Source organism: Scardinius erythrophthalmus, assembly GCF_964197995.2.
Source record: "Scardinius erythrophthalmus genome assembly, chromosome: 25".
In the NCBI taxonomy this organism is placed as follows: Eukaryota; Metazoa; Chordata; class Actinopteri; order Cypriniformes; family Leuciscidae; genus Scardinius; species Scardinius erythrophthalmus.
The window spans coordinates 1,739,861-1,752,809 of NC_138245.1; the positions used below are offsets into that span (position 1 = coordinate 1,739,861).

At 37.9% G+C, this 12,949-nt stretch overlaps 1 protein-coding gene across 16 annotated transcripts in view; it reads right to left on the reverse strand.

Moving 5' to 3' along the window:
* atp2b2 (ATPase plasma membrane Ca2+ transporting 2) overlaps positions 1-12,949 on the reverse strand; it is a 193,282-nt gene that overhangs the window by 15,397 nt on the left and 164,936 nt on the right. For all 16 annotated transcript variants that reach the window (XM_081357729.1, XM_081357726.1, XM_081357725.1 and 13 more), the window contains 6 exons: positions 12,093-12,327; positions 8,388-8,567; positions 6,397-6,484; positions 4,286-4,392; positions 3,015-3,206; positions 803-1,016 (listed from right to left, as the gene is read on the reverse strand). In XM_081357729.1, coding sequence (XP_081213855.1) covers positions 803-1,016; positions 3,015-3,206; positions 4,286-4,392; positions 6,397-6,484; positions 8,388-8,567; positions 12,093-12,327 — 1,016 coding nt within the window. The remainder of the gene's footprint in view (positions 1-802; positions 1,017-3,014; positions 3,207-4,285; positions 4,393-6,396; positions 6,485-8,387; positions 8,568-12,092; positions 12,328-12,949) is intronic.

Genomic DNA, 12,949 nt, shown 5'->3' on the forward strand with positions numbered 1-12,949 from the left:
ATTTATTAGGCATTTTCCAGCATGAAAGCATAAATGTATTTCCTTCACATTAGAGCTGCACAATTCTGGATAAATTGGGAATCACGATTTTTTTGTTTCAAATTAGAGATCACGATTCTCCCACCACTCACACAAACAACTAAACAAAATAACACGTAAATTACAAGAGGTTCTGACAAAATGTTAATGGTTGTAGTGTATTTAAAATGTTTAATGAACCTAAATAAATTCTTTAAAAAAAATTGTTTTGAGTGAATGATTCAATGACTCACTCATAAAGACTTCACTTGTTTCATTACTGGATGAATCAGTGTTTTTGAACGAATCTCTTGAATGAATGATTCAATGACTCACTCATAAAGACTTCACTTGTTTCATTACTGGATGAATCAGTGTTTTTGAACAAATCTCTTGAATGAATGATTCAATGACTCACTCAGAAAGACTTCACTTGTTTCATTACTGGATGAATTAGCGTTTTTGAACAAATCTCTTGAATGAATGATTCAATGACAAATACATTTTTAATTGTAACTTGTCGCCACCTACTGGTGTAACTATATTTGAAGCATCAAATTACTTTCAATAGGTGATTTGCTCTATTTTGATCCGTAGACATCAGTGTTTATATCTGGCCTATAAACTTTTCTCTCAGTACTTCTGTGATAATCTGAATGATTGTAAGACAGAATTAATGATACTGTGAATCATTTTGGAATGAGATCGTGATGGTGATTGAATCGAGATCGCGATCTTATACTGATTAATCGTGCAGCTCTACTTCAGCTATAACGCAACTTACCCGCAAACAGCAGCGTGAAGATGATGGTGAGCTGGTACACACCGTGGCCCAGTATGTTCTTGGTCATGGTACTGGAGATCAGGGGTTTGTTTCGGCCGTAGGGTTTCCTCATCAGCAGAGACTCAGTGGGCGGTTCGGTGGCCAGAGCCAGAGATGCGAACGTGTCCATGATCAGGTTTACCCACAACATCTGCACTGCTTTCAGAGGAGAATCCTGAAGAAGAACAAACAATCAGCTTAAAACACAGCATTTATAGCAGTGGGACATGATGAACTGAGCTAGATGTTATTTTCCAGACGGGGTGTGTTTCCCGAAAGCATCGTTAGCTAACTACGTTCACAAGTTCTGTCCTAATCAGCATAGTGTTTCTTGAAACCATCGTTCTAACGAACATTCGCAAACAGCATCACAAAGTTGTGTGTTTGGAGCAACAGATCTCAACTTAGAAGAAGAAGAGTTTCTAGTTTGCATGACATGTGGACTCAATAAGTCCTGATCTTGAGCAAAATAAGCAAGCTGACATTCAGTGCACTCTATATCTGTTATTTATAATACATTCAAATGTCATTTACGTCTTTTAGTTTGTCAAGAGATTTAAAGCGTCGTTGTTGAAGAGTGCGCATGTGTGAACGTGCTCTAGCCTATGACTGAATCTGGAAATAAAGCAAAATAGATGTCATGTCTAATTCATAGCAAAACATCTAGCATTAATTTGATCTCAAACAGATTCATTAAAAGAAGTTATTTCTCCACCACCTGCGTGACATCATTAACCAACGTGGTTGAACGACCAATTTGTGACAATATGGTTTGGGGAAACAGTCGTGACTAGCTAGATGATTTCTTCAACGATGCATCATCGTACTATAGTAGTCATCAAAGTGTATCATAATACTGGTGAAAGACTCTGAAACTGAGATCTTCCTCATGATTTCTCATCAGGGTATCTTCGCACAGTCTAGCCTCTTTCTCTTAGAAGTGCTGCATCATTTATTAGGTTAGCGATCCTCTAGGAAATTAAACAATGCTATTTTAGATCACAGGGATGAAGTCTTTGGCCTTGGCCTAGTAATCTAATATGGTTTCTTTGCCAGTGCCCTATGTCTCTCCATAGTCTAATTTGAGATTTCATAGTAGGTCAGATCTATCGTCTTGTCAAAGGCGTCTCATATGTGTTAGCAGTGGTGTCAAAGTCTCTGCTACTATGCTAGCGTTACTCTGAGGTTGCATGTAAGACGCTTTGATGGATTATTCACGTCCGTAATACAAATGGTGCAAGATCAGTTCAAAAGTTTGAGGTCAGTAAGATTTTGAATATTTATAAGGGAGTCTCACCAAGGCTGATTTAACTTATCAAAAATACAGTAAAAACAGTGAAATATTACTACAATTCAAACCTATTCACAGCTGTTCTCTATGTGAATATATAGTAAAGTGTAATTTATTCCTGTGATCAAAGCTGAATGTTCAGCATCATTACTCCAGTCTTCAGTGTCACATGATCCTTCAGAAATCACTCTAATATGATGATTTGATGATCAAGAAACATTTATGATTAATATCAGCGTTGAAAACAGTTCATACTTTTGTGGATTTTAATTTTCAGGATTCTTTGATGAACATTTATTTTAAATGGAAATCGGTTGTGATCAATTTAATGCATGTTTCTTTAAAAAAAAAAAGAAAATGAAAGAACTCGTCCTGACCTATGGTACTGACAAACCCAAACTTTTGAAGGGTAATATACAGTATGTGCTGAAGTTTAATTGGCTCGTCAGAGCCCGGTTTGAGCAATAATAATAGTGAAATTTGCCATGGCAAACACAGCCTTTGTCACCTTTGGCTTTTGTCTTGCTTAGTTGGGGACATTTAATACTCAACAATATTATTGATCTCCTGCATTGACACCATTATATGAGAACTGAACTGAGCTGGACGATGACATCACTGTTTACTCCAGAACTAAATCAATAACTTTTTTAAAACAAAAATGAACCATCACTGAACTTACTTAAGCTGGACTGATGCTATTTTCTTCTAGATCTGCTGTACAGCAGAAACAAACTCATTACATTATTTTCCTGATATCTCTGTAAAGCTGCTTTGAAACACTCTGTACTGTAAAAAGCGCTGTATAAATAAAGCTGACTTGACTTGTCCGCTAATAACAGCACACTCACTGCGAGTCCCACACACACATGAGGCACAGACCTGTGTGATACAGGCTCCGGTGAAGGCCACGATCACGGCCACCACGTTCACGGTGAGCTGGAACTGGAGGAACTTGGAGATGCTGTCGTACACGTTACGTCCCCACATCACGGCCTTCACGATGCTGGAGAAGTTGTCGTCGGTCAGGATGATGTCGGACGCCTCTTTGGCCACATCTGTGCCTGCGATTCCCTGCCGAGACACAAGCCCTGTCGTTTCACATCGCTCTTTTGATCCAAAGTGACAAAAATCATTTATTCATTCGTTAATGTTACCATGACCAGGATATGCCAAACCATAAACAATATGCATTACTAAGATTGCATTTCACAAAATCTGTCAAGAACATTTCCATTTATTGCTTAGACTAGTCTTTAAAAGTTATTTTTTCTAAGCCAGTTACATAAAACGGTAGATCAGTCTTATTTAAACAGGAGAGTTAATGCAACTGGCCCCAGGACATTTTTGTTTTAGCCCAACGTCAAAAGAGAACAATAAGAAATAATATTTTTGGACTTTTTTTGTTTGCACGTGAACCTTTTAGGGCTCCCATCATTGGGTTTTGTTTTAATTAAATGTTTATATCAAGTCAATTTTATGAATTAAACAGCTCGTAAACATACTTTATCACTAGGAAAAAAAAATGGAAAAACCCATTAAACGTGAAACTATAATGCAATAATTTGAGACATTCTCCTTATACAGAACCTTTTTGGCGTAAAGTGTTCTTTGAAACTGAGTCTAGGACTAAACAGAGAACACCAATGAATCTGAAAGTGAAGCGAGATCAAACCCTGATGTGGACAGTGTGTGATGATCAGTGTCTAGGTAAAGAGAGAAGATGTTTCTCCACACACACACTGTTAGTGTTGTGTAAAGACTGGCCTGAGGGACTGTTCTCTCCTAAGACACGGCTGACAGTAAAACCATGGTAAATCCCACAGCTGGTGTCAGTTTGATGAGCAGGAAGATAGGAATATGCTCTCTAAACGTATGGAAATAGAAATGGTGTGGCAGTGCTGACACAGGCTGTTTTTATACCTTATGTAAGTCAATTGAAAACAGGAGTAAAAGCAAAGGCTCACACTAGGGGGCGCTCTGGGCTCGGACTGATTGTGAAAATGAGGCTGTGTTTGAGCAGCTTGTGAAGAACAAGACTCGTGTGTTTGTGTGTGTGTGTGTGTGTGTGTGTGTGTGTGTGTGTGTGTGTGTGTGTGTGTGTGTGTGTGTGTGTGTGTGTGTGTGTGTGTGTGTGTGTGATGGGTTCTCACCATGGCAAACCCGACGTCTGCCTTCTTCAGAGCCGGTCCGTCGTTTGTTCCATCGCCGGTTACAGCGACGACCTGCCGCTGCTCCACCAGAGTGCTGTCGATAATACCTGACACACACACACACACACACACACACACACATTACTCCAGAACATCTCTGCATGACCTGAACATTTGATCAGACAAAGCATTGCTTATGTGACTAGTGCATTGTGCAATATCAAGCTAAACTAATGGTATTTACAATAAGGTTCATTACTTAACATGCACTAAGAATGAACAATATGTCTTCAGCATTTATTAATCATAGTTAATATTAATTTCAACATGTACTAATACGTTATTAAAATCAAAGGTTTAGTTAACATTAGTTAATGCACTGTGAACTAACATGAACAAACAATGAACAGCTTGATTATTATTAACTAACATTAACAAAGATTAATAAATACCGTAACAAATGACATTGCTCTCATCGTTAGTTCATGTTAGTTAATATATTAATGTTAACTAATGAACCTTATTGTAAAGTGTTACCATAGAAATAAACAGCCAATATCCTAGTAATATGCATGCTAATAAGCAACTATAGTTAATAGTGAGAATTGGACCCTAAACTAAAGTGTTACCTAAATATAATGTACTCATTATATAATTATTTAATTTGACATAAAATATAATTAATATATTTAAGTTAAAATGTATATATTCATACTTGTGTTTAGTGCACTTCATCAATGCATGCAATTTTTACTGCCGAATAAAAATATTAATTTCTTTAAAAAATAATCAACATAAGACGTTGCTAAATTACTCATTTACTGGAATAAATTACATTTACCACTTATAATGAACAGCCATATGCTGCCCGAATTAAAGCAATGTGATGTGAAAACATCAGGGACAATCAAGCGATTACGCCTAGAAATTAAATCCACCAGTGATGTAATTACAGCACAACATTTACTTACAGTATGTTAATTATCCTGTAACTTCAGCCTTGACGTTCAGCCTTACGTAACCATCACAGATCTGAGTCCAGATCGCTTTACTAACACACTGTGGCTGTAAATGCCAATGTTCATGAACTCAAGTGGATTATTAATCTAAAAAGGTCAGTTCCTGTTCATCAGAACCATTTTGTAATGGTTGAAGATGACATGAGCATAATTGCATAAGCTTCATTAGAAAGTGGCTCGACATTTTATGAGAGCAACATATAAGAAATAAGTTGTTTTTGTGTGATCTTCAAGTTTCTCGATGTGCCTCTTCACAAAAAATGTAAAGACACAAAAACAGGGTCTGTACGGCCAGCCTGATCTCATCTCATGAAATGTGTCTCTATAGCATGCATTGTATTTATCATGCAATTTATACGCAAAAATGTGTTTTTACGTGCATATGATATATAGTATTCGCGTGCTTGGTAATACGCACGTGCCCCTCACCACTAAGGGGTTTACAGTGCGTATCATACAGTATTTGACTGGTTTTGTCCGTCCTTCTGTCTCACACATGAGTTATGTTGAATATCTGTCAGCTGTTAAATTTAACTACACAATTAGATAATACCAGTTTAGCTCAACCAATCACCAAGCAATGCTTCATTTTGTTCAGTCTGTGTGTAAAAAGAGCATTAGCAATTAAAGAGAACACACTTCAGCAAAACATGATCAGCTCAAAGAGTCTAAATTTTAATAAATTTTACTGGTAGTCACTGTATGAAGAATATTTGGGTATAATATGTCACAGTTTACTTTATTTTGAACTATAATGTCCTGCACACACTAGTAAAGAAATATATATCTGGTGTCTGAATAAATGTTTTTTTTTTTTTTTTTTACTGTATCAAGTGATTTGATAACTCTGAGTTCTTGTCCTATTTTATTACATTTTCTAAACTATAGCGAATAAACTGTGATAATGTGAGAAATGTTGAACATGTCTGAATAAATTTTGGTTTGACTGTATGCATGTAAAAACTCATTTTCGCATGTAAATTGCATGATAAATACAATGCGTGCAACAGAGACGCATTTCATGAGACCGGGTTGCTATACGGCTCTGAATGAGACTGTTTGGTGCTCAGTTGCTCATGCACTATCACTCACCTTTGACCAGTGTGTGTTTGTCCGTCGGCGAGGATCTGGCAAGCACTCGCAGTTTAGGCCAGACTTTATCAATGCGCTCCTGCTCAACCTGTGAGAGATAGAAACCCAGGTCTGAGACAGGCATCCATCATGGTGCCATGGGATACGCAAAATAACCAGTAGTATATAACATGAAACATGGCATTTCTTGTTGTAATGAGGTTCAACATTCATCAGAGAAGTCACTGCATTTACATACCGTATAAATGATTTGACTGTGTAGTAAATCACACAGCGTCCATCATTCACGTGTGGCTTGTTTGTTTGAATGGCCACCTATCAAATGTGTTCAATAACTGTCTACATCAATAACAGCAGTGCATTACTTGCAGAGAGTACAAATGCGACTAATGTAATCACAACATAATAAAAAAGCCCCATAAATTATCCGAGTCCTGGAACGCAACAGCATCAGGGCCACAGACGGTTGTTTGCTCTGGGTTCAATATGCATTAAGCGCTCTCGACAGCATTTGTGCAGTGATGTTGATTAGCACCGACAGTCATTTCAACTCGTTCTTTGGTGTTTTTCAATGCAAAAAGCATGTCTATCGTAATGCACTTCCCATGAGGCCAGAGTTGCTAAGGCTTTAAAAGCAGAATTTGAAGCTTACTGACGTACCGTGATTCCTATAAGGTGTGTGTAAGCACTGATTTACAAATGCATGAAAGACATGCTACTTTCCATAAAAAGTAACTAAGTAATGCAATTAGTTACTTTTGGGGGGAGTAATGCAATATTGTAATGCATTACTTTTGAAAGTAACTTTCCAGGCCATATCGCTCACAAATAGTGGAATTTCCTAAATACAGTACCATCTTATATCATACCATAGTATATCATCTTTTCAAAATCCTTAAAGTTTATTTTGAGGCTGAAATTAGACTTTGATTTTAAATGTGACTATGCTGTATCTCTTACTGTTGCCGTTTACACATGATCACCATCATTGTGATCAATTGTTTAAAAAAAAAAAAATCGCAATCTCGATTCAAACACAATCTCATTCCTAAATGACAGTGATTCGGCTCTATGTCTATTTAAATTTTGACATGTACAATCACAGTGAACATTCAGATCTGAGTTCTGATCCAGAGAGAGCCGTTGTCATGTTTAGAAATGAAACCGCTTCACAAACAGTCTTTTCAACACACAGTATCATTAATTCTGTCTTACAATCATTCAGATTATCACAAAAGTACTGAGAGAAAAGTTTATAGTTCAGATATAAACACTGATGTCTACGGTAGAGATCAAAATAGAGTAAATCACCATTTGAAATAAAGACTGTATCATTTACATTGTTACACCAGTAGGTGGCGACACGTGACCGTAAACAAATGTATTTGTCATTGAATCATTCACTCAAGAGATTCGTTTAAAAGCGCTGATTCATCTAGTAATGAAGTGAAGTCGTTATGAGTGAGTCATTGAATCATTCACTCAAGAGATTCGTTCAAAGGCGCTGATTCATCCAGTAATGAAGTGAAGTCGTTATGAGTGAGTCACTGAATCATTCATTTAAACCAATTTTTTTAAATAATTCATTCAGATTAATTAAAGTGGAAATGTAAATTTCTTCAGCAACAAATACATATGGTGGGATTTCATCTACTCACTCGGGTTTTCCTTCGTAATGCAGTTGTGTATGCATGTGCGAGTGGCTTTATCTAAATGATATGCAAACAACTCACATGTGATGTGACAGAATCTTTCTCTTCTAGAAAAATATGAATGACTCATCCTGCACTACACAGATCTTTGTCTCAGAATGTGAATGTCTCTGACTCTCGGTGTAGAGAATCTGATATTGTTGCACCATTACTTTAAGTGTGTTTGTTTTTAATAGAGGACCAGTTAGTCTTATTTTCTGTGGTATTAGATATTACGCCGCAAACGCTGTCCATAGAGCTTGATTGGTTATGTTTGATGTATTGTCCTGATATGAGTACCTCTCCCTTCTCATTCCTGATCCTCCTGTTGAACTCTTTCCCGTCGATGCACAGAAAGTCTTCTCCGGGCTGGATGATGCCACATTTGATAGCGATCGCTCGTGCCGTGTTGATGTTGTCTCCTGTCACCATACGCACAGTGATTCCAGCACGCTGGCATTTCAGGATGGCGTCGGGCACCTGCGGGCACAAGAGTGATCGGCGGGCATTAGCTCGGTCCAGAGGAAAGGGTAAACCGCAGTGCAGCAGTGAATGAGAACACAGGGTTCAGTCTGCTCTCCTGACTCCTCTACTGGCACCACTGAAACCAGTGAGCGCTCAATAGGAGGAATACAAAGAGCTCCTGCGCTAATCATGCACAGGGTTCACACACCTTGGTTAACTTTAAATTCAAGGACCTTTCAAGGACTTTCCAGGTCCAATACTCGCAAATTCAAGGACCTGATGTGGGAACACATTTGTTGTGTCCAGCAACAAACATTGAGGTTCCATCGTAGTAGAGCGTGAACGTCACGGCAATGTACAACACAAAGAACCTCACGCGGGAAACACTTACCGTAACGTGTAAATGCGCGTAACTTACGTAAATCAAGCAAGCTAGTGCGCATAGGCCACGAAGTGTTGGCGAAATAACACATTAGCGGACTGGAGGGAATAATATGTAATTTTTTTTCCAGAAAACTTGCACAAAATAAATTCAAGCACTTTCAAGGACGTGTATCTATGTGTGTTTATTTTCCAAAACTTTCCAGGGCCTTTTTTCTTCAGATTCACAAACTTTCCAGGATTTCAAGGACCCGTGGGAACCCTGTAAGCAGTGCTGGATTTCTCAGGCAACAAAAGACAAAATGATTCATCTGAAGGAGTAAGTGCCTAAAACCAGCCAACAGACCAGCTCAGACCAGCTCAGACCAGCTCAGACTAGTTCAGACCAGCTCAGACCAGTTCAGACCAGTTCAGACCAGCTCAGACTAGTTCAGACCAGCTCAGACCAGTTCAGACCAGCTCAGACTAGTTCAGACCAGCTCAGACCAGTTCAGACCAGCTCAGACCAGCTCAGACCAGTTCAGACCAGCTCAGACCAGCTCAGACCAGCAAACTCTAGGCTGGTTTTAGGAAGCTTTTTTTCCAGTATGATTTTGTGGTCGTCTTCATTCAGATTTATGTTGAATCAAGCGATGTGAGTTATTTAGACAGTGGGAATCTAAAATATTTGGAAGTCAAATTCGCAATTTGCATATATTGCACACACACAGTATATATCAGGGTAATTATAGTTAACTAAAACGTTTTTTTTATTATTATTATTCTGTTAATTGCAATTAGGCTGAAATAAAATGAAATGTAAATATTAGTTGAAAAACTTAAACTGAACGCAAATTAAAAATGTTGCCTTGGCAATAAACTGAAATAAGATTGAGTTGAAGCACTGAAATTATAAGGTGGAAATAAACAAAAACTAAAACTGAAGATAGATAGATAGATAGATAGATAGATAGATAGATAGATAGATAGATAGATAGATAGATAGATAGATAGATAGATAGATAGATAGATAGATAGATAGATAGATAGATAGATAGATAGATAGATAGATAGATAGATAGATAGATAGATAGATAGATAGATAGATAGATAGATAGATAGATAGATAGATAGATAGATAGATAGATAGATGTTGGTCTAGACACTAAAGCGATAGATGATATCTGATTGACTTTCACTAGACGTTGAAGTATTTCTGAGAAACGTGAAGACGAGCCCGCTAAAGTCATCAGGAGAAGAGGAAGAGCCTCATCAATAAAACACCACGGCAGAGGAAGATGACGCGGTAACTTTAGACATTTAACACTAATGGATTTGTTTACAGATCCTTAGGTTTCGGCTGTTTATTAGGGAAAGGAATGGCTCACGTGTCCCGTCAGGTAACAGAACGCCAAATCTGTGTCACCATCGTCAAAGTGCTTTTGCACAAACCCATTCAATCCAAAGCAGGACAACAGAGGATTCACCCTGCAGTCAGACCTTCATCAATGTTCCTTCATTCATGCTGATATTCTGCTTTCTGAAAGAAGCCTTCAACAAACTGGCAATTACTGAGCGTGGCTCTAGAGACGGAGAACGAGAGCAAAGAAACAGCGGATGAAAAGAAGAGGTGAAATAATGCATCAGTATAGACGCTTCTTCAGTCCCCGTGTGTGAAGATGAAAGATCATTTGAGGACCGGGCCACTCTTTCACAATATCACATCTGATGCAACATCTCTACCGATTCCCAATATTATCCTGCAATCTCAAACCACATGCAGTGGACAGTGTTTCTGCAAGACAAAAACCCCTCGGGTCCTATCTCGCACCCAGCGTAATTAACTTAAGACACCGATGCACGTATCATTCCTATTTTGCACCCGACGCACAGCGGACTCTTCCCTCCACAGACGCACGTCAGTAAATTAGGGAATGAACTTGCGCTCCCGGGGGCGGTTCAGCGGAAAGAGGAGGCGTGTTCCGGCGCAAACGTTCCCTGGTGCTATTTTGCAGTTTCAGAAAACAATTCCTCCACAGACCAGGAGAAACCTCGTCTAAAGGCAGTGGTGCGTTATACGCCCAAACCACACCTATGAGTAATGAAGCGACTTCAGACCAACACATTTTAGATTTGCGTCGGGCGCAAGAGTCATTTATCCCGCCGGTATAATAGCAACAGCGCCGAGATCCGCCCACAAAGTTACTTGCGTTTCGTGTTTGATACTTGCGTTTCAGATCGTTAAAATAGGACTCAAACTGAAACCCGTCTGTTGTCTAATTGGTGTACACTCTAAAAACAAATGCTGGGTTGTTTCAAACTTTCAACCCACGATTGGGTCAAATATCGACCAACCCAACCGTTGGGTTGTTTTTGTCCATGTTTGACTCAACCATTGGTTGAAACAAACCAGCATTTTTTAGTGTGAGACATTTTTAGCAAGTAGAAAACTTTTAGTACTTTTAGAAATCTTCACAGAATTTTATAAAGTAAATGTACGAATAACTTCGATATCTTTACTTGATTATCCAGAAATCCTTTTTTTAAAAAAAATCATGATCCATCAGGCTTTTGAGGAAGGTTTATTTGTTCATCTCTAAATCATCATTGTATTTCATTGCATTATTATATGTTTAAAACTACAGAGCTCTGATCATAAAACTAAGCATGTAAATATCATCTTACTAAAACTTATTATTGGAAGATTTTGGGTGACGACTGATATTTATATGATTTTTTTTTTTTGCAACTAGTCTGATCTCATTGATTTACATTACAAACTATCAGAATTTCATCTCACTTTTTTGCCATATTAATATCAGAATCTGCTCTGAATAAATTTGAGCTGTTTTTCCTCCATATTCTCACTATATCATACTATATGAGGTATAAAAACCTGATGTTTCAAATATGATACAATATGGGTTCATAAAGGTTCAATAAAAGTCAGTAAAAAAAAAAAAAAATTACCTTTAAAAAAGGTTTCCAGGGTTAAGATAGTGTGTATTAAGACTAAACATCAACTAGACAACTTTGAAAATATATAGATTTTCACATTTTTAGCAAAATCAGTAAATGATGATGCGGAGGTCACATTACAGGTGTGTTCTCATGCATAAAATTCTAAATATTTCAAATAAAAACCATGATATGATCATCAAATATGAATAAAGTTCTGACCTCAGGTCTGACAGGATCCTCAATTCCAACGACACATATTGCGGTCAGGTCGGTCAAGATGTTGTTCTCGTCCTCCCAGTTGGGCTCGGGGTCTCCGGAGAAGTCCCGATAGGCCACACAGATGGTCCTGAGTCCGTCACACGCCATGGGCTCGATGATCTTCTTCACCATCTCGTCCCGGTCCCTCGGCCTGAACACGCGAGTTTCTCCAACATCGTTCAGAATAAGAGAACACCTGAACCAAACACACCAGAGTCACACGTATCATTGAGTCCATGTGCACTTTCCAACCGTTGGGTTAGTTTATACATATTTGACTCAACCATGGGTTGAAACAACCCAGCAATTTTTAAGTGTAATTTTAGTATAATTGTACAATCGTCCATCCTCAGCTCGTGCTTCACGTGTCTATTTTCAGTGAAATCTTTACTGATTAGTATAAAGTAAATGTAAGAATAACTTTGATATTATTAGCAGGGCCTACTATTTCCAGATGAACACTTACTGGACTGAAGCGACTTTGGTTTACTTGATTATACAGAAATAAAAATAAAAAATGTGTTGAAAAATCAAGAGCATCAAATATGATCCATCAGGTCCATATTTGTTGATCTCTAAATCATCATATATTGCATTGCATTATAATGTTTAAAACTACAGAGCTTTGATCATAAAACTAAGCTTTTAAATATAACCTTACTAAAACATATTATTGGCAGATATTGGGTGACGACTGATATATATATATATATGCAACTAGTCAGATCTCATCAGAAATTCATATCCCTTTTTTGCCATATTAATATCAGAATCTGCACCAAATTGCACATCTAAATCATTCCAGGCTCAGTAATTCA